General features: G+C 40.0%; 1 protein-coding gene across 1 annotated transcript in view; it reads left to right on the top strand.

The window, feature by feature from the left end:
• NUP210 (nucleoporin 210) overlaps nt 1-20,769 on the top strand; it is a 68,998-nt gene extending 48,229 nt beyond the window's left edge. Inside the window, exons 26-40 of the mRNA XM_071755481.1 lie at nt 1,048-1,128; nt 2,023-2,154; nt 2,352-2,510; nt 4,285-4,376; nt 5,904-6,078; nt 9,260-9,435; nt 11,161-11,378; nt 11,869-12,005; nt 12,772-12,895; nt 13,651-13,797; nt 15,399-15,649; nt 16,659-16,878; nt 17,472-17,567; nt 17,703-17,786; nt 18,770-20,769. Coding sequence (XP_071611582.1) covers nt 1,048-1,128; nt 2,023-2,154; nt 2,352-2,510; nt 4,285-4,376; nt 5,904-6,078; nt 9,260-9,435; nt 11,161-11,378; nt 11,869-12,005; nt 12,772-12,895; nt 13,651-13,797; nt 15,399-15,649; nt 16,659-16,878; nt 17,472-17,567; nt 17,703-17,786; nt 18,770-18,870 — 2,193 coding nt within the window. The 3' untranslated portion in view covers nt 18,871-20,769. The remainder of the gene's footprint in view (nt 1-1,047; nt 1,129-2,022; nt 2,155-2,351; nt 2,511-4,284; nt 4,377-5,903; nt 6,079-9,259; nt 9,436-11,160; nt 11,379-11,868; nt 12,006-12,771; nt 12,896-13,650; nt 13,798-15,398; nt 15,650-16,658; nt 16,879-17,471; nt 17,568-17,702; nt 17,787-18,769) is intronic.
• The last annotated feature ends 1,325 nt before the right edge of the window (nt 20,770-22,094 follow it).

Raw genomic sequence — 22,094 nt, 5'->3', positions numbered from 1 at the left:
GAATTGATTGTCAAGATTTTGGCAAGCCCACTGAAAGAAGCCTTTCCAAGCCAACAGAAGGCTGTGCTTTCCTGTGGCCCTTACAGTTTGGCAGCATCTTTAAGTCAGCAGAGGTCAGAAGGTAACTTGCACAAGAAATTCACTGTCTCCTAAGCTCTAGGCAGGCTGAATAGAAAGCTGGTTTTCTGTCCTGTGGTCTGAGTCCATCTATGAAGTTCAAGCAGTGAATTCCTGGTATTCCATCAGGATCTGTGTCCATGTTAGTTCCTACTAGCTGAGCATAAAGTAGCTGTTGAGCAGGCCAATAAGGCACCACGAGTCCCTGAGACTTGCATGAGACTAAGAACAATAGAATTCAGGCCAAATCTTACAGCTCTTCATTTGAGGTCAAGGCAGGACAGCTGCTGCACACCACAAAGCTCTGCTGCTTGAAAGATCTCACCGCAGGCCAAGAAGAGACAAAGTAATTAAAAAAAATAAAAATAACCCCCCCTTGTGCTTTGTAATGTGGGGGCAGCAACCTGCCCTGCTGCTGTGGCAGGAAGCAGAATGAACTTGAAAGCTCAATCTACTGACCAGTGAGGTCCAGGTCAGACCTTTTCCTCCCCAGTATACAGTAGGAAAAAAATATATCAGGAATGTCAGGATATCCGAGGAGACATCAGAGTATCACATATATCATCCTTTTATGCTGTCCCATTTGCAGCTTACCATTGTTATTTCCTTTTAATTCTCTCAGTGTCTTCCCTGTCCCTTGCAGACTGTCACCTCTCCACTCTATCATCCCTTTTGTCAGTAATTTTGAGCACAGATTTTTGATTTTTTTTATGTAGATGGAATTTTTAAATACCCATCAGTCTAAGGTGTCAATGCTTTTGTAATTTTTTACAGTCCTAGTGAATTATGTCCATCTGTATTTTCTGTGATAAGCTACATGCAAATCACATGGCAATAGTGATGAATAATAGCAAAGTAGTAAATAGATCCTGAAGGTAAAATCTAGTTTACATTTGACAAGTGCTTACAATGTCTTCCCTTCCTCCTTAGGACCAAGTGGAAGTTGAAGTAGTACAGCTGACAGCTGTTAGGATTCGTGCACCAATAACACGCATGAAAATGGGTACACAGGTTAGTTGGTTTGTGGTTACCTTTTATTCCCTTAAAATTCTGATTTGCAAGCTGTGACCATTCTGATTGAGGTCATCTGATAGTACCACTGCAGTTCTCTTGCCTGCTCTGAGGGGCACCACTGCCAACACAGGAGTGAATGTGCTGTCAGTGGAGAAGCTCCAGAGATGAACATATTAAAAGACAGATCAGGACAAATTTATTGTCTGCACTAGACTGATTTTGAGGAATTCAGACCCTGCTGAGGAAACCTTATTGAATATGGACCATTGAACCATTGAATATGGTTCTCTCAGCTTCATTCTGTTTGCAGTGGAGACTTTCTTCATTTGTATGTTAAGAATCTACAGTGTGTCTGCTATATCCAGGACAACAGACAGCATTCAAATTATCTTATTATAAGTCAGGTTTTTCTTAAGTCTGTATTTCCCTATTGGTTACTCATTCCAAAAAGGACAGTGATCTGAGTTTGTTGGTCTCAGGTGAATGAATTGCTTTGAAGATTAAAAATAAGAAATCCCTGGTTTGTGTTTTGTTATGTTATCTTGATTTGGAGAGGTAGAAGGGCAAGTCTGCCCAGAACAGAGTTAATCAGGGACATCATCTAGTCAGAGATTTAGAAAACTTAGTGTGATTTAAGAAAGGTGAAGTGATTTGATGCTACAAATGGAATAAATGAAATATTGAACTCATCTTTTTACATGGAAAACCCGTGATTGCTTTTTGTAGAGTATGTAGCAAAGTAAATCAAAATTTACTTTTTACAAGTCAGTGATTATTTGACTCTTCCACAGAATCTCTTGATCATTCAGTTTTGAGTTTAGTTCTGTTACCTCTGTGCAGTTTGGTTAGCACCCTAGAATTATCTAAGAAAATTAATTTCTTTCTTTCTAGATGCCAGTTTATGTAATGGGAATCACCAGTAGTCAGACTCCTTTTTCCTTTGGCAATGCAGTGCCAGGATTAACATTCCACTGGTCTGTCACAAAGAGGGATACTCTGGATATCAAGACAAGACACAGTGAGGTAAATTGTGTGTGTGCATGTGTACTTGCATGTATGAATATCTTGGGAAAAGGAAACTGCTACAGAGTGGGAACTGAGAAAATATTGTTTCTTCCATTTACTCAAAATCAAAGAGCTGTTGTCATTTTTGGGTGTTCCCTTTGTATAAGTGTCACCTCTTTCAGTGTGTCAAATTTAATCACTTTCTCCTGTCCAAGGCTTCTTTTCAGCTTCCTGCAAAATACAACTTTGCAATGGATGTTTATGGCAGAGTAAAGGGAAGAACAGGCCTGAAAGTTGTTGTGAGGGTCACTGATCCTGCAGCCAATCAGTTTTACAACATGGCAAAAGAACTGTCTGATGAAATCCAAATTCAGGTATGATGGTGTTGCTCACAGTTAATTTTTTGATACCTGTTTCAGAGCTGCATTAAAGTCTGTGTTTGAAGTCAGAAATTTGAAATGCAGAGTAGTTCCATCTTAGGGTTCTCTTTGAGCCCTTACTCTTGTTTGCATAACGTTCCTCTGTTTGGAAACCACCACGTTCCCCATGTGTTGGTAAGGTTTACACTGAACAGTCACTCACTGATGTGATGCCTGAATGAAATTCAGGAATTGATTTTTCTTGCAGACCACCTGAAATTGAGGTGACTTGTGTTTTGTGGAAAGGCTGTGTTAGTGCTGTAAAAGAACTTTGCTGCTCTGCTGCACAGTAATGCTTCTTGGTTTCAGTGCTGATCATACACATCTGTGCAGGCATGTTAATTTGAATCAGGAATTAAATTCTGAAATCAATCTCCTGGTTGTTCCCACTCACCACACTTCCTGGAGCAGTTTCAAAGTATTCAAACTGGATTTCTTCGGGTGGAATGAAGCCAGAAAATGTTGCTTGAGGAGTGCAGATTATGTTGCCCTTCGTGGGCTCAGACTTAGCATCACAGAATCATTTTGGTTGGAAAATACCTTAGAGATCATCAGGTCCAAGTGGAAATGCAGCACTGCCAAGTCCACCTGTAAGCTGTGTCCCTCAGCACCACGTGTGTGTGTCCTTAAAATCCCTCTAGGGATGGTGATTCAGCCACTGTCCTGGGCAGCCTGTGCCAGGGCTTGACAGCCCTTTCAGTGGAGAAATTTTTGCCTAACATCCAATCTGAACCTCCCCTGGCACAAACTGGGGGCTTTCCTTTCATCTTGCTTGTTACTAGGGGGAAGAAACTGGCACAGCCCCACTCTATTCTCCTTTCAGGGAGTTGTAAAGAGGGAGAAGGTCTCCCCTCAGCCACCTTTGCTCCAGGCTGAACACCTTCCTACTTCCCTCAGTTGCTCCACATCAGACTTGTGCTCCAGACCAGCTCTATGGCCCTTCTTTGGACTTACTCCAGTCTCCATCTTGTCATGAGGGGCCCAGAACTGACCCCAGGATCTGAGGTGCAGCCTCAGCAGTGCCCACCACAGGGGAATGATCCCTGCCCTGGTCCTGCTGGCCACACCAGTGCTGGTACCAGCCAGGGTGCTGGTGGCCTCCTTGGGCACACACTGGCTCATATTCAGTCACTGTTGACCAACACTCCCAGGTCCTTTTCCACTGGGCACTTTTCCAGCCACTCTTCCCCAAGCCTGGAGCACTGAGTGGGGTTGTTGTTGTGACCCAAGTGCAGGACCCAGGACTTGGCCCTGTTGAACCTCATGGAACTGGCCTCAGTCCATTGATCCAGCCTGTCCAGATCCCTCTAGCAGATCAGCACTCCTACGCAACTTCATGTCTTCTGTAAGCTTAGTGAGGGTCCCCTTGTCCAGATCATTGATAAGAGTATTAAAGAGACCTGGCCCCAAAACTGAGGGGCCAGTAACTAAAGTAACTTGGGTGAATGGGGTTCTCCACCATCTTTTCACTTGGTATATCTACTTGGTTTTTTCATACTGCTTCATAGTGTAGCTATAGCTATAGAAATAAATGCTTCTCAGAATCATTTGTGGCAGATACTGTCTATTCTATTCTATTCTCAAATATTCATGTTTAATTTTCATTTTTTCACCATAAATATTATACAAGGTTAAAAAAAATTGTGTTATTGTTTTATTTGGAGGGTTTTTTTGCTCTGAAGGTGAACAGATTACTTGTTGCATACAACAGAGGCCTTTTATTTTCCAGGTATTTGAAAAACTGCATTTAGTCACTCCAGAAGTAGAAGCAGAGCAGATCTTAATGTCACCCAATTCCTTTATTAAACTGCAGACAAACAGGTTAGTGATCAGTTTTCTTACTGTGATTTGTGTCAACAGTTTAGCAAAGCCATAAAGCATTTCTGTTTGAAGCTGTCTCAGTCTTTTTAAAAGAGTATCCCACTTCATTTCTATAATACATAACTTGCCTGGTGATTAACAGCATCTTACCTATACTTTGGGGTTCTGACAAATCTTATTTTAGTGAAATTGTAGCTATTAAATTTATTTGATATTTTAAACTTTTACATCCTTATTTTAAAAGATGCTGAGCCACTTAAAGCAGTAGCCTGCTTCCACTAGAGTTTTTATGGGCAATCAGGACTTTGTGGAATATACTTCTCTGTAGTTCTTACACTGAAGGTGTGACTAGATTTTTGAGATTAAAATGTCCTTTCCAAAGGAGAAGTCCTTTTTACATAATCTGTTTCCAAAGGCTGACATTTCAGACATATTTTGGGCTTGGAAGTTGGTTTTCCTAGCAAAACAGTGTGCAGTTAGAGACAATAGAGCATACACTGAGGGTGAGGCTTTGGATATAGTAAATTTTTAAGAGGAGGGAACTGCTGGTTTCACTGAGGCTCCAGTGGCCATGATCATTCAGTATCTACTTTTGGAACAGATACATTGGAGCCCTGTCATTTGTAATCACTTACTACTGTTGTTTTGCTCTCTCTTATGCACAGATTTTTGTCATCAAATTACTAGATACCAGTTTGTAAGGGTTTTTTTTGTCCCATTACCTTCATTATCCAAAGTTGGAGCCCCTATATCTGAATTCTACCAACAAAACCAATTACACTTTAACCTAGAAAAGGGCAACTAAAATCCAGCTTTAAAGCTCTTTTCCTAGGATGTGAAGGAGAAGGATGAAGGGTATTTCATCCTTCCTAGGATGAAGAGTATTTCTATCTCAGTGGAGGAGCTTGGAAAAAAAAAATTAAAGTATTTACAGATCTTTTACAAGATGTGATAAGTGATACCTAAAAGTAGCTAATGTCTCAGAATGCCCTCTAATTACAGCTTAGGTATTTGCTCACTTTATTAATATGCAAATACCATGGTAAGAGTTATCCCAAAAATTAACCTTGTCTACAAAACTATTTCCAGTAAACTGATGAGGTCCACTTAGTCACATCCCTGACTATCTCTAAGGCCAGCACTGACTCTGGCAGACTGATCTCCCTCTAAATATTGTTTACAGAAAATGATGGCAGAAGCTGCCTGTTGCAGCCTCAGTTGTTATTATTTGGAATGAAGTTGACATCAGTGAATGATGACTCTGCAGGGCAGTGAGTGGAAACTTAATTTCAGTACATTCCTACACCCAGTTAAGGCTTCTTCCAAGTGAGCTTGAATCAGAGCTTAAACTTTCCTTTCTTAGGCTGGAACACAGGTTTTTCAGCTTTTATTGTGGATGTGTGGGGAAAAGAAATGCCAGGTAGCAGTCTTCTAGATTTGCAAAATTTATTGGTGTAAATATGGTTTAACTCATTTAAGGGGGTTTTTACTTTTTGTTCCTCTCTTTTGGGTGTTTGTTTTTTTAAGGGACCGAGTGGCTTCACTGAGTTACCACGTTCTGGATGGGCCAGAGAAAGTTCCTGTTGTGAAGATTGATGAGAGAGGTGTCCTTAACTCTGGGTCATTGATAGGATCATCAACCATTGAAGTGATTTCACAAGAAACATTTGGGATCAACCAGACCATTGTAGCTGCTGTTAAGGTAGCATCATCTCTCTTTGTAGTTCCTGTTAGAAGTTTTACTTTGCTACTGCAGTGGGGATGGTTAACTGCACATTTTGAACTTCACTCCTGAAAAATGCATCTGCATTAATAGTTCTGAGCTTTGAAAAAAGAAAAGTTTAGTATAGTAAACTAGATAAGCATTAAATTCTAACAAATTCTTAAGTTTGGTACGTTTTGCAAAAAGGCTTTTGTAGGCATGTGCCTTAAACTTGAAAAAAAAAATTAAAAGTTTGTCACAAGAGTCTCTTAGAAGGCTAATAATTACAGAAATTCAAATTTTAAAAGATATAAACATCTTATTATTACATGTGAAAAAGGCAAATATCATCTGGAATAATAAGAAAAATGCAGCATCTGTTGCAAGTGATACCTGGATTTTCAAGATCTTAAAGATGTAACTGTACAGTGCCCCAGAATTTTGTTGTCTCTGCTGTTTCCCAGCACTTCAGCTTTTACATATAATGAAAATCTCAGCATGAGAAAGCCTGTCCTATCAGATGCAATGATGTAGCTGCTGTTGCCTGTATTTGGTGAGCTGGCAAGGAACATGTCCAAGGCTGCCCTATGGGCCTTGAGCTGCACTGAACATGGGTGCTGCAGGGAAGGACAAATCTGTAGTGAAGCTCAGCAGTTCCTTTCCAGGCTAATGAGACTTCTTCCTTTCTCAAAATTTCCTCTGTTGATTGAGTGCTGTTATGTGAAGTCTAATCTGCTGGTTGGGAACTTAGGACATACATTCCCTTATGTCCATCATTTCTGTTCAGGAGTCCTTGTGCAACATAAGCCTTGAGATATCTGCTGCTGCACTTCCTCTGACCTCTTTTTGCTCACTCAGGATCTTTCCTAAGTCCCAACTAAAGGAGAAAAGCATATAATTAAATGCTGACCTTAATTTATTTTTGTTTAATTATTACAATTGCTGTGAAGTGCCTTGATTTTTTTTCCAATCACGTTATTTCTATTACCATAATGTTTACCTTTGTGGGTAGGACAGCGTGTAGGTCTGTCCTCCTGGGTGGAGATTGAAAAAAACAGTGGTGGCTTAGTTTCACTGATGCCACTCCTGCTGTTAGGTGGTGGCAGTGAATTTCTGTTGTGGGTGACCTTGTTCCTTCCCTTCACGACTGGATCTGTCAAGTGAAAGGCATCTGATGAGGCTGGGGTTGGCTCAGATGGTGTTTTGTCAGCATAAAGTGGTACTGAAGTTAAATTCTCCCTTTGTGCTTTCTTTCCATACACAGTTAGGGTATTGCAGAAACTGTGGAGTCAGGGTACTAGGTTATGAAGCTTGTGAGCTCTTTGTAGTAGGAACCATCTGAGTTCAGCATCTTGTATAACTAGGATAGGCTTAGGTACTCATTAAGACTGCACTACTTGTATGGGAATCATATTTTTAACCTAACAGGAACACCATGAGGAACACAGTGCTGCTGCCTTCTGATTATGGATGGAGGAGTGAGAGTTTGAGTGCTTTTGCTGAAGGTCATGTAGAAAAAATTGTGACAGAGCAGGAGATGAGCTTTAATCTGTTGTGTCATTCCAAGGCAGAGCTCTCTCCTTCACCCTGTCCTTTCCTTCCTCACTCCTTCTTTTGTCTTTTTACAACTGTACACCATTAAGAACCAAACCACTGCAGCAGCATCACTGAACACTCAGACCTTCAACTTTGCTCAAAAAAGGACAGTCTTACATCAGGCAAGGAGGAGAGTGGAGGCAAGGAGTGGAGGGATGCTTAGCATGGAAGCAGGCTAAGAACTTGCCAGTACCAGCTGTACTCAACAGAATATATTTTTTAAAAATAAAAAGTACTTGAAAAACTGAGATGCTTTACGAGTAAATAGCTGTTTTCATCAATATTAAATTTAGCAGTTGTCCCTTGTGGGACGCTTTCTGAGATTTTAAAGTAAAGCAAGCTTGAAAATCTGTCAGGGAATGGTGTTTTTGTTAGTTTATAACCTCAGCTATTTGGGCAGATGACCGTGTGCACTGGTATTTTAACTGATTATATCAGCCTGTGGAGCAGACAGTTGGATATGCTGATATTCTAGCCACTGGTTGTTTTTTTTCAGACTCACCAAAGATGCTATTTGCTTGAGGCCAAATTTGTCCTTTCCTTTTAAGTTTTGACATGTACATTTTGAGATTGCAGAGTTTTACGTTTTAGCTGAGCCTCTTAGGTCAGAAAAAAAAGGGATTTTCCTACAAGATAAGCTTGAGGGCTTCTTTTAAAATAGTTCTCTATATAGTTGAGGGTTTTTCTTTCTCCATCTTCCCATTATTTATTTTCCAACAGCTGTAACAAAAACAACAGATGGAGTTCTTTTTGTTGGGTAATTTTGCTTGTTAATTTGCTAGATAATTTAATGAAAAACACTATTGTTTTTTAAAAAAAAAACAAAGCAAATCATTATGAATTTGTTGTCTTTAGACAAACTTCTTTCATTGGAGTTTTGCCACTAGGAGCTGCCCTTGTCATCCCAGCTTTCTCACCTGGTTTGCACCAGGGAAATGGGGAAAATACTCACCATTTATCCCTCACATACATCACAAGTTACTCCTGATCTCATCACTGAGGAATGATTTACACTTTTTATTTCAAGAATTACTGGTAAAGAAGACTAAGGGCAGCTTGTTCTCTTGCATATCTAAGGAGTCTTGAACAGTTTTAGTTTACAGGATATTAAATGTAGTTTTTAAAAGCTGTGCTGTGTGTTTCTACGTTGTTACTGATTGTTTCAATTTCCAGTGCTATCAGAGCAGAATAGTGAGAAATACCTAAAGGGTGAGTGTGAAGAAGACAGAGCCAGTCTCTTCTCAGCAGTGCTTGATGACAGGGCAAGAGGGGACACATATGGGTTGAAATATTTGAAACTGCCTGAAGATAAGGAAGCACTTTCTTACTGGGGTGGCTGTTGAGCACTGGCACTGCACAGAGAGATGTCCCAGGATGTACTCAAGGCACATGATCATGGGCAACTGGCTCTAGCCCAGCTAGCTTATTATTTTTATAGAAGCACACACACACAAAAAAACAATAACAAAAAAAAAAACCCAAACCAAAAAAACAAAACAAACAAAAAAAAGCACTCCAAACCTAAGAAGAAAAAAAAAAAAAAATAAATTGTATTTTGCATTTCACTGCGGATGTTTTTTTACAGGTCTGCCCCATTTCATACCTGAGAATCTCCATGAGCCCTGTTCTGCACACACAAAACAAAGAGGCATTGCTGGCTCTTCCCCTGGGTGTGACACTGACATTTACAGTTCACTTTCATGATAACTCTGGAGATACTTTTCATTCCCATAATTCTGTGCTCAACTTTGCAACAAACAGGTAGGTATCTATCGTGAGTGTTAACTGCAGAGAAAAAAAAAAGGCCAAATACAAATAGCCCAGCCACAGCAAGGAGCAAAGATTGTTCCAAAGATATCAGGTGAAGGTATAGCTCTGACTGGGATTAGCAGAGAAAGGATTTTGTCTCTGAGGTCTTCAGAGGCACTGTAGCAGAAGGAAGAGTTCCAGTTAGCAATCAATACTCTCTAGCAAATGGAAGGTTGCCCAGATGAGCACGTTCCCTAGTGGGGCTTGCTGGGGTACATTTCTGCTTTAAGTGACTCTGAATCATCAGAATGCATACATCAGTGGCCTCTATAAACAATTGATCTTATTAGCATACACCTCATCTTGCCTCTTTTCTCCTAGTGCTTTGTTACACTGACTCACTTAAGTCTTACATAAGATGGTGAACCTTCTGGATCAGGGGCTGTCTCTTCAGATATGTTTGTGCAGCCTTTGCACGGCAGAGCCAGGCCTCAAAAGACCTTTTGGTCTTTGCCTCAAAGAATAATAAATACTATAAACCAGCTGCCTTTGGTCATTAGTAAGTCATCACTAATTCCATTACTATAATGTGGCTTCTTTTCTGCAGAGCACCTTGCAGTTAAAGAAAAAAGATGAAAAGGGGAAAAAAAAGAAAAGGGGGCAGGGGTTGAATTCAAGATTTTATCTTTTCTCCTGCTTAAATGATCTGCAGAAATTTCTGTAGCATAGAGGTCCCTGAGATAACACTGCCCCAGCTTCCTAAATAGATGTGACAGAGCTGCTTCAGCAGAGGACTCATCATTAGCCCTGGAGAGAGAAGCAGTGCACCTCAGGTGCAGCACTCTGCTGACCCAGCTCTGCTGCTGTCCAGACCCTCACTACCTCTGGGTGATGCTGCCAGGGTGGCAGTCTGGGTGCTGCTTGCACTCAGGAGTGCATTTGGGAATGCTGAGTTGTGGTAATTATCAGAACTCCCAGTAAAATATGATTTAGCTGTGCAAAGTTATGGTTGGAAAACTGCATATTGGTGTTTAACTTCTTAACTCCCTGAGAAAAGGGAAAAGAGACAGAGCTCATAATTTTGAAGTTCTATAACTCCTAAAATTAGGAAGTAGCTCTCATACATCATTATGATCTCAGTATCTCCTCAGCAGAACTATGTGAGAACTGGAGTTTGCCTCCGTAACACTGAAATAATTCTTATGTTTTGTCAGACTTCATTAGAAAATACTGAGAAAAACTGAGGCTGAGAAGACTGAGTTTGTTTAGCCTTGAAGAGAAGGCTTAGGGGAGACCTTATTATCATGTTCCATTACTTAAAGTGGGGCTACAAAGAAGATGGAGACTCCCTGTTTGTGAGGAGTCCCGTGGACCAGATGAGGGGCAATGGGGAGATTCCAATTGAACAAAAGAGGAAAATTTTTCACCCTGAGGACAGTCAGACATTGGAATGGTCTCCCAGGGGAAGTGGTGGATTCCCCCACTTGGGAAAGTTTTAAGTCTCAGCTTGATGTGCTACTGAAACATCTCATCTAAACAATAATATCAGAAGGGTTGGTTGGACCAGATGATCCTCAAGGTCTCTTCCAACCTGACTTTCTATGATTCTATGAAAACAACCATTGCTGAAAACAAGAAGTCAGCCATCTAAAAAGCGCTCAGTGCCTGCTATTTATTGTAGACCTAATTACATCAACAAACTTTCCTTAATATGAAAGCATTTTTTTTTCTCTGTAGAGATGACTACGTGCAGATTGGGAAAGGAGCCACAAACAACACGTTTGTAATCCGGACTGTAAATGTAGGTTTGACCTTGCTGAAAGTCTGGGATGTGGAACACAGTGGAATTGCAGACTATGTCCCCCTTCCTGTGCAACATGCCATTTTCCCTGACCTCACTGATGTGGTGGTAGGTGATGTCCTCTGTTTGAGCACTTCACTGACAAACCAGGAAGGTAAGCAGCAGCTTCAGCTGCAGTGGATTTGCAGCTATATAATTGGACATCAGTATGACTCTTTCTTATTCTCAGGAAAACTAAATGCATAATTTATGATACTTGTTCAGAAACAAATGTCACTGTTCTTGTTAATGATAAAAATAGGTTTTATCAACTCCTCTAATTTTAATTGTACCGTGCAATATGTTGCTTGTATTGAATTAATGAGTATCAGGCTTCAGACATTTCCATTCTGTTAGCTTGACAGGCTTGATTTTTTATGGGAAACGTGCAGAGTCAGGACTGTCTTAACTTCATTCACTGTATTTGATTGTTAATATTAAGGAACTTTGTTATCAGAGTGACAAATCAGTTGGTGTTGGGCTGCCAGCCTTCCACCACCTGAGACTCTAGAAACTCTTTTCAGTGACAAGGTACATACATACAGACACCAGCGTGCAGTTAAATGCTTTTCTTAGCATAAATTTGTTGAGTGGTGTCTTCTCAGGTGTGCCAGGAAGCTGGAGCTCCTTGTTAAGCAGTGTTCTTCAAGTTGACTCCAAGACTGGTGTGGCAGTGGCAAGGGATTCTGGTGTTGTCACTGTCTACTATGAGATTCCTGGATTGCTTAGAACATACAGAGAGGTGAGGGCCTGTGAAATCCAACTGGAGTTGATGATGCTTGTTTGCTTCAGGTGAACCCTCCCCACAATGTTTTCTGTGAGCTTATTGTTTTTGTTAAAATAGTTAGAATCATTCTTTTTAAAGAAAGAAGTATTAGAAATGCAAATGGTTGGAAAGTGTTTGGTAAGTGTCCAAAACACTTCATGGGATTTTTTTAATTGGCTATGCTAAGGAGGAAAATTTAGCCTGATAGTTTGTCATTTTAGCCTGTACTGTTCCTATGTTGTACATTTTGATTCCTTTGCTTGGCTAAGTTGTTTCCAGATGCAAAGCAATTTTTTAGTATGGCTGTTTTTATGAATGAAGTTTCAGTGCAGGAGGAGATGCCAGCAAGAACTTTAAAAAGTGTTGTTCCATATTACTGTGCATCACTGATCAGAACTATTCAGATGATATTGTTTAGCTACAGTGCAGTTGTGCTGAATCAGCTAACACAAGCACTAGATGTTCTTCTTTTTAAATTAAATGTAGATATAGAGCTTTATGCCATTAAATTATGAGGGTTGAGTAGAAAGAAGAAAATGTTTTTACCAGTTTAAATTGCCTTGAAAGACAGCTTCTAAAATGAGAGAAATGTGGGATTTCTTATGAAGAGACAAAAGACAGCTTGGAGTCTTCTGCTCTACATACAAGGATGTGTGTGTTGCACAGTCAGTCCAGTCTGGTTTTGCTTTAATTTTTATTTGTTAAAATAGTTTTTGGTAAGTGTGCTTTATCCCCTTTTCAGATACTGATTAATATACCTCAGAGGACAACAGCAATGCATGTAAGTGGAGTGAAAACAAGCTTACAAGGAGTTGCAGCCTCAAAAGTGATAGTTTCAATTGGGGAAAAAAATAAAAATTTGAAAGGTATGATGAAAAAAATCTTCATGCTGATTATTTATTGCATGTTTATTTGTATATACGTGATAGATGATTTTGATTGCATTTTGTTTGTTTTAAGGGTCTTGATCATAGCAAAAAACAGTTAATAGGCAATTGGTCATTTGTTTATTTTTAATTCCAGTTGCCTTCCTGAAGTTACTATTTTTTTACTTGCTGAGCGTGTTTAAACTAGTTAGCATCCTTCAATCTTTTGCAGAATTTATGGGCAATTAGAATCAGTACTGAGATTAAGCATTGTATTGTGTCCTGTTTTTACTAAGCTATAATTTTTCATTGATTTTGTTTGATTATGATTCCTTTTAGGTTTTAGCTTAACGCTTGCCCAAATAGTATTTTACTGTGCTTTGTCTAAATTATTAGCCAACCAAAAAAACCAACTTGCCTGGTAGTAAAATATGAATCAAGATTTTCAGAATCATATAAGTTATTCAACCTGGAAACCTCTGAGCTGAATTTCTCTGTAGTTCATTTTTTCCTTTAAATAAATTATTCCTGTCAAAAAAATCCCACACTCTACAAAATTTTCATTTGTTGTCTCTGTGGGAGTAGATCTGGGGTGGGAGAGTTGTCTGTGATTTCCAGCTGGTTTAAGACCATATTCAGAAGGTGGCAGAATAACCTGATATTTCAAGCCATGGTTTTGCTTTTAATTAATTAAAAATTAATCAGTTATATTTTTTGTCTCAATTACTTAGAGATTCTTTTTTCTGTCCCTTAAGGGGAGTGCTCACCTGCACAGATTGAAGCCATTGCTGAGTTACAGCCAGAGTCCATTATCAGTTGCCACCTGGATTTCAGCAATGATGCATTTGATTTCCCAGCACGTGATATTTTTATTGCAGAACCTGGGTTTGATGCTGTTTCAGGTAAGCTAAGATGCCATGCTCCAGGCAGACTGAATTCTGCTGTGATGAAGTCCAAAGGCCCTTTAGCCCTGCAGATTTCCTTCTGCAGCTTTTGAGCTTTGCTGTGCAGCATCTCAGGCTTCAGTGAGTTGCTAATATGTGCTCTCCATGTTTACCTCTAGCGTTTTCTCTGTGTGACAAAAACACTAATTTGTTTTCAGAGTGAGACAGAAATCAGTAGCAGCCCATTTAATACATTTTTCAGGATTGTAGCAGGAGTCAGGAAAAGACCCAGAACTGTTATTTTACTGGGGGGGGGAAGGGGGGGAGGAGAAACAAACTTTGTTTTCTTGACTACAAATTTAGATCCTGATTTTTAAAGTTACTACTCATATATCTGTAGGTATGTAGAAAGCCCAATAGTACCATGAGACAGAGATATTGCAGAAAGTAAACATAATACACTGAGGTCCCACACTTGGTAGAGCAAATGCCTGCCACCTTTGTACAAAAAAATACCTTGCCTTCTGTGTAACAGTTCAGGAAAGAGTGTGAGGAATTTTCATTTGTGGAAAGGAAGTATTTGTGGAAGGAAAATGTTTTCTCCTTCAGCTGTTACAAATGAGCACCCAGGTGGCAAATAGTCCAAAATGTATCATCTCTGCATCTGTAAACATCTCTTTCAGGTGTTTTCTTGCCATACATCAGTGCCTTTACTGTATGCTTAAATGTACTGGAAGTTAAAAACTAGAAATAAGAGAAGCAAGGGTGAGGTTTATTGTGTGTGCATACCAGGGATCTTTAGATTTCACCAAATTATGTTTGACAGTCAAATATTTTTTGTGTCTGATGCTGGCATTTTAAAAGCCCAGGCACTGTAGCTAGTGCAGTGTAACTAACCTCAGTGATTAGTGATTAAAATGAGGGGAATACCATAAATGTGAACATTTGGTAGAACTAATACATTTTGAATTCTTTATATTCTGCAATTGAAATATTTCTGGAATTTGTCCTGCTTTCAAACATTCCTGCACAACCCAGCCGGTTCTCCTTGTTATGTACACTTTGTATCTTCCATACTGGGGAAATTTTTTAGTATCTTTCTGGCTAATATTAGACAAATAGGCCCTATAGGAGCCTGGAAACATGGTGAATATTTAACCTTTTAAGGAAGCGTTAATAAATAATAAAGCAGAGTAGGTGATGGTGATAGTAACTGACTTAAGTTTTAATTTTGGGTGTAAAGAACATGAAACGGGATGTTACTTTGTTTTCAGGAAAGCCTTTCTATTAATATTAGTATGAATGTTATAAACAAAATGGAGTTGACCCTCACTGGCATATTAAAATAAAATGTGTCTGTAAACTGCCATTTTGGTGTTGTTATCATGACGTTTAATTTGGGACAACTTACCTTGAGTTGTTTCAGTTCTGGGATGGCAATGCTTGGACCAGCAGACACACTGTCCCCTCCACCTGCACACTCCTACTCTTGCAGTGTGTTGACTTTTACTACTTTTTTTTTTACTGTTCTTTAAAGGTGTCACAGAAATCTCACTCTGCATGGAGAAAAAGGCCATAAAGCTGAGCAATTAACAGTCAAACTGCTTTTCTTCCTCTAGGACATTACACCTGTTCTGTCACAATGCACAGGCTTACTGACAAGCAGCTGAAGCATCTCAGCATGAGTAAAACTGCACTTAGAGTGACAGCTTCAGTCCAAGGCAGCCACTTCTCAGGGGAGCAGATCAGCACCGAGGTGCCATTCAATCCTGGGTTTTATGCTGACCAAACAGAAATGCTTCTAAGTAACCATTACACAAGTTCTGATGTGAAAATATTTGGTGCCACTGAAATTCTCGATACCCTGGAGGTGAGTGTGTTGCTGGAAAGTGTCACAACACAGCTGAATGTGTGTTGAACTTTTACATGCAGCTGTCTAACCCAAGGCACTCTGTGCCACCTTTACCATGTCAAGTTTGTTTCTGAGGTAACGTGGAAATACTCCATAGAATCCTAGAATTGGCTGGGTTGGAAGGGACCTCAGAGCTCATCAAGTCCAACCCTTGATCCACTCCCGCTGCAGTTCCCAGCCCATGGCACTGAGTGCCACATCCAGGCTCTTTTGAAATATCTCCAGGGATGGAGAATCCACCCCTTCCCTGGGCAGCCCATTCCAATGCCTGATCACCCTCTCAGTAAAGAAATTCTTTCTAATGTCCAACCTAAACCTCCCCTGGCACAACTTGAGACCTCTTGTGCCCTCTTGTCTTGCTGAGAGTTGCCTGGGAAAAGAGCCCAACCCCCCCCTGGCTCCAACCTCCTTTCAGGGAGTTGTAGAGAGTGATGAGGTCTCCCTTGAGCCTCCTCTTCTCCAGGCTGAACACCCCCAGCTCCCTCAGCCTCTCTTCATAGGGTCTGTGCTCGAGTCCCTTCACCAGCCCAGTTGCCTCCTTTGGACCTGCTCTAGGACCTTGATCTGTATTTCTCAGTTTTCACTTATGTTGTGGTGTAGTAGAAATGTGTGGGGCTCACCTGTGTGCTAACTGGGATGTGTTACCCAGCTCACAGGTGGGGAAACAATATCTGCCTTATCCCAAGGTGGGGTGGTAGGTTCTTGCCTGCTTACTTGTTTGCCTGCCCATGCTTCAGGCAGCCCAGGAAGGGATTCTCTGACTTCTGGCTGTATGGGGTTAGCCCATGTATGGCACAGGCAACCAACAGTGCAGAGGGGTGAGGGTGCTACAGGTGTCACTGGAAGGTTAGAACCAAGTCTGACTCCTGCTGAGGGGCAAACTGTTCTCTGTTTTTGACATGTGGCCTGGAAGATGGGTATGTGTTGTGCTATCTCTGTTTAAGGTCTTGGGTTTTTCCCTCTGCAGGTGAAATGTGGGTCACCAACACTGAAGGCATTTCAGAAGGAGAAGTCCTATGGGCTGCCTAGTTATGTTGTCTACACTGTTAGTCTGTCTGAGCCAAAATTTTCAAGCCAGGGATCCTTGTCAACCACCCTGACTGTCTCTAGTCCTATGACTGACCAGTCTATCACTATCCCAGTGACAGTGATTTACCTGACTGACAGAACCAGTGCACCAGTGAGGCGTAAGTTCATCTCTACACTTCATATGCCAGAATAAACTTCTGACTTCCATTAATGTCCATGAGGTTATTAAATTTGGTGTGTTAAAATCTGAGCTGGCACCTAATCTTATCATTGACATGTAATCTGCTCACTGTGACCAGAAGACTTGAATACAATTGCTTATTATGGCTGAAACTGAATAGAGCTTTCAACCCAAAATGCTGTGTTGAAGTTAACATCAATATCCCACTGCTAAAATATTTGACAGTAAATTTTTTTGCTCTGCTTTCATTTGCTCTTAAGCATGCCTTGTTATTTTGAAAACAGATGAGCATTTTGGGGTTCAGAAAGTAAAGAAAGGCTCAAGAACATGGTATATCAATGTTTTAATCTGTTACTGGCAAATTTTGAAGACTGCATTGGAAGTAGAATTGGATTCACTAGAATTCCAATTCACTAGAATGGAATTTATTATCTTAAGTTGATTGCATTGCTTTGCTATGAATAAAACCCTTCTTTTGGCTATTTTAGCTTAAGAGCTATTAACTCTTAAAGCAGATTGGATAAGATGTTCTTTTAACTCAATATTTTCCCCTCTTATTTGGTTCTACAGATGGAGCCAGTCTGTTCCAGCACTTTCTTGATTCTTACCAAGTAATGTTCTTCACACTTTTTGCACTATTAGCAGGGACAGCTGTTATGATTATAGGTAAGAGAATGAAAGATTACAGAAGTATTTTTTTCCTCTAACTTCTTATAGTGCCTTAGCTGTAAGATGTTAGTGAAAAATTTCCATGGGATGTGGTTTTGATTTTTGTTTTTGTTTTTTTACCATGTCTTGCAGCCTATCATGCTGTTTTCTCACCAAAGGAACAGCACAGTCATCCAGCTTTTACCCCAAGGACAACTCCTCAACATAGCCATAACAGTAAGCAGCTATTACCCAGTTATAAATAAATTAATTGATAAATCTAGCTACTGCATTTGACTGAAGGGAGGTGTGACAGAATTATAATATTACAACAAACACCATGACAATTCCTAGCAAATGTGTTGCTGATCCTCCTGCCTCACCTCCCAACCTCCCCTTTGCCCCCTGCTAATTCTTCTGAAACTTTAGGCCAGCTTCAGCCATGCTGGAAGTTGGGAGTGAGCTAAAAGTGTAAAATTTCATGCAAATCACCAGATGGGTGTGGGGGAGAGAGATCCTCAGCTCTTGCTGAGGGAAAGGAAAGTAAAGCAGAGCTGAGCTGCTGATGGGATATGCTGAGTAGCTGGCTGGTTAGTCAGTTCATGGGACATCAGATGAGCTGCAGGATGTGGTGCCCGTGTGCTCTGAGGTACTGTAAGGTGGGGCTATTGCAAGAGAGGGGGAAGGGCAACTTCAGGGACAAACAACAGTTTTTTCCTTGACTGTTTTTAAATTTGCCATCCTGTTTTATCTATTTTTTACATGGTACTTACTCCCTGTTTTAACTGTTTGCAGTGTTGCATAATCAAACTCTCAGAAATGTGCAAAAATAATACCTACTCACTTGGAAAGTCTGTAAATCAACAGTGGCCATTAAATCAAAAATCACATTATTAGAGATGTATTTAAGTTACGGTGAGCTCCAGTCCTGTTTCTAAAAACATATGGCTGACACTGTAGATTAAATACAGCAACTGGAAGTTACTTGCTGATGTGAAATGTATGTCCCTGTTAGAAGACTTCAATTCTTAATTAAGTCCTTAATAGGAAGACCTAGAAATTTTGATACGTCTTTAGAACAGGCAATAATCTAAAGATTATTTCACTCTGATTAGACTCCCTTTCCAGATATTCCAGCAGATGATCATCAGCATTGTTTCTTAGTTTTTCTACTGTTCCTGACTACGATTAGTTTTTTTCTCTTTTTCCCTGTGTTTTAGGTTTCTCTGTATCACCTGTGTTCTCCTTCAGTCCCCAGTCCTCCAACAGGACCAGCAGCCCATCATCCTCACTCTGGAGCACTGACTATGGTTCACGTTAGAGGCAGCATCACCTTATCTTCATGCACTGGGGCTGGGAAAAATAAATCAGTGCCTTCAAACATAGCAACTTCAAGGACTTTCACAGCTCTGATATAACAACATCATCTCTTGAATGTAACAAGCTTTTTTTTTTTTTTTTTTTCTTTTTAATATTTAGAGCTCTATGATTTTTATTTTTTTTTAACATCAGTGCTTCTCTAAATGTTCTGAATTTTCTCTAAAGCTTATTTTATCTGCTGTTCTGTGTTGACCAGGTTGACTGGACAAAAAGCAGTGTTTATGCTAAACAAGCTTTCTTGCACTCTTCAAGCAACTAGAAGTTACATCATAGTGATAAGAGTTTTTTATTTACTTTTTGTAAAAATTAACTTTCTTTTTAATTAACTTTTCAAAAAGGGAAATAGAAAAACAGGTCAAATATGAGCCAAAAATTATGAAGGATTATATATTTCAAAGAACTAGGTTTTTTTGGGTTGTTTTTTTTTTTGAGTTCCACAGACTCAGGAATGTACTGCACTGGTAAGTGTTCTTACATTTAGCCTTACAATGTGACTCCTTACCATAATATGCTGTTTTAATATTAGGAATGCTGGAACAACTGTGAATAATTTGGAGGTTATTTATAAGAACAACAAAAAAAGAAAATCTTAACTGTCTTAATGCAGCTTCCTTTGGGTACAACTGCAGTATTCCTTTCTTGTTACTGTAAGCACTTTTTTTGGACTGGGAATGTGAAAGTGTGCCTTCTAAAAGGACCTTCCTTCTGGTAATGAATATTTTTAGTAGAAGGCAGTTCTCTTACTTGTGTTCTGGGATAAATATAATACATTTTTATAGTCATTTTACATATAGAAGTACCTCAACAGAAACTGAGCCTCCTCTTCTTACCACTAGTCACCTGGTGCATTGGAAAGTTAAGTGGTTTGTTTCACACTTGTGGTGAATTGACCTTGGTTCAATTTGCTTGTCTGTGTTGTACAAACTACTACAGACAACCCAGAATCATCTTTTAAACTATACAGTAAGATATTACTCATATGACCAGACTTTCCAATATTTGTACTTTATTATCCTACTAAATGCTCATTCCAAAGTCTTTAAAACACACTGTTGGATTTAACTGTGTGGGTATTAGTCTGGGGGGGTTGGTTTTGGTTTTTTTGTTGACTTTTTGGTTTTCTTTTTAACTGGCTGAGACACAGATATAAATTGCACAATTCCAAGTACATCAGAAAGTACTCTGCTGAACCAGGCAGTTGATCATTGTGTACTCGGATGTATTTTGCTTTCTAAACAATATGGCAGTGAGGTCTGCTGACTTGAACTTTTTTTCCAAATTAATTTTAAGGAGGTGAGAACAAAGACTTGGCTCCAATTTAGTCCTAAAGTACTTCCCTGAGAATAGGAAAAAAAAATATCTCAGTTGCAATCCTTTATTTTGAGGATTATAATCATAACCACAGTAACTTTTAATCCATAAATGGTATTTTGCCGCTATCAGATAAGGACTTTGTTTACATATAACAAGTATCACAGTTTTAATGGTGAACAATATTCTGGCTTTCTGAACTGTCCTAAGGACCACAGCAAAAGTCATCAGAATCATTTGATTTCAAACCCCAAAATATTTCATGCAGAATATATTGTGTGCAGAACTATGCAGGCTACTAGAGGAATGAAATGCAGACCCAGTTTATGGCATACAGTTTTGGTTTCATGCAGTATTACAAAAAAGTAACATTGTTCCATGGTATTCTATTGACACTTGTGCTAAGTTACTGGCTAGTTTTGAAGAAGTTGTGCCTTACATGTTAGTACTACTAAAAATCAACAATTTGGATGTAAATAATAATTTGTATCTGTATTATTTAATAAAGATTTGTAATATTCCCTTAGAATGCTGTTGATGAAGCTTATTGTGTTTTGGCTGTTTAGTACTAGACTATATTGTATAGTATTTGCAATCATAATTTTTACATTCATAATTTTAACTTTTGCTGAGAGTGCAGTGTTTTTAAATACTTTGACAATTTTTTTCCTATATTCTTTGTCAGAGGCTTTTCCCAGTTTTCACTCAGTTCCTGCTGAAGTCAGCAGTGGCTGAAGAAGCAGATCCTTATTTTCCAAGTTTGGGCAGACTTCCCACTTGGTTCATTTGGGTTTGTAAGGAAAGACATCATCTTTTTACACTTCCTTTCAGAGAGAAATTAAAGGGCTATGAGTATCTCAGTGCTACTGTAGTAAACACTTCAGAAATGCTTACAGGAAAGGTTTTACTCTCCTGTTCCTCCTGTTCCTGCTCATTACTAGTCTGACACAAAGTGTCTGGAAACACAAACTGCTCCAAGTGGTGACTGACACCAGTGACGGTAGGTGAGGGCTGAAGCTATGAATTTTTCTGAGCATGTTGCTGCCAACATGAAAGTATTTTTTAAAATTATTATTTTTAATGGCTTGGCTTGTCGTTTTAGGTTTATCAGGTAACAAAACCATTAGTGCTGCACTCGGACCCAAACCTTGGTCCCTTCACATGCAGCAGGAGCTTTGCCTTGGCCTCTGAGTAGCAGCAGTGCATGCCAGCAAGGTCATCCCATCATGTGGGTTCTTGGACAAAAAGTTTTCTCTTCTAATGAGCTGACTCGAGCTTTCTTAAACGATGAGAAAAAAGCAAACCCAATCTGTGAGTAGTGAAATCTCTTGAGCAGATGATTTGGGCTGTGCTTGGGAGTCCTGAAGGCCCCGCCCAGAGGACCCTGTGGCACAAACCCTGTGTTGCTCCAAGTGCTGCTGTTAGACTGATACCCCGGGATCTGCCCAGGGAGCAGCTGCATTTACATTGAAAAACCCAATCCCAAAACTCTTTAATCTGCAAATGGAAGCAAACACAGAAAATGGGGGGGTAATTGGGCCCAGGGGCTGCTGCTAAGGCTGGGAGCTTGGGCGGGGGGGTGGGGTAGGGTGGTGTGTGTGTGTGTGTGTGTGACGTGTGAAGGGTCCACATCGCTTTGCTTTGTTATCACTGCTGTAACTTACAACACTGCTTAGACTTTACTTCATATACGTGTACACACGTCATTCTGTGACACTTGGCTGAAGAACCGAAGCTCTTTCAGAGCCCCCGGGGTCCCTTCAGGGCCGGGCTCCTCCCCGGGCCGCCTTCCCGCCAAAGGGCAGGGCACGCGCTGCGCTGAGGGGAGGCGGCTGCCGTCTGGCCGCCACAGCG

Source organism: Heliangelus exortis, chromosome 12, assembly GCF_036169615.1.
Source record: "Heliangelus exortis chromosome 12, bHelExo1.hap1, whole genome shotgun sequence".
Lineage (NCBI taxonomy): Eukaryota > Metazoa > Chordata > Aves > Apodiformes > Trochilidae > Heliangelus > Heliangelus exortis.
The sequence above is the reverse complement of the archived record's forward strand: the minus strand, read 5'-3'. Positions and strand labels throughout refer to the sequence as shown.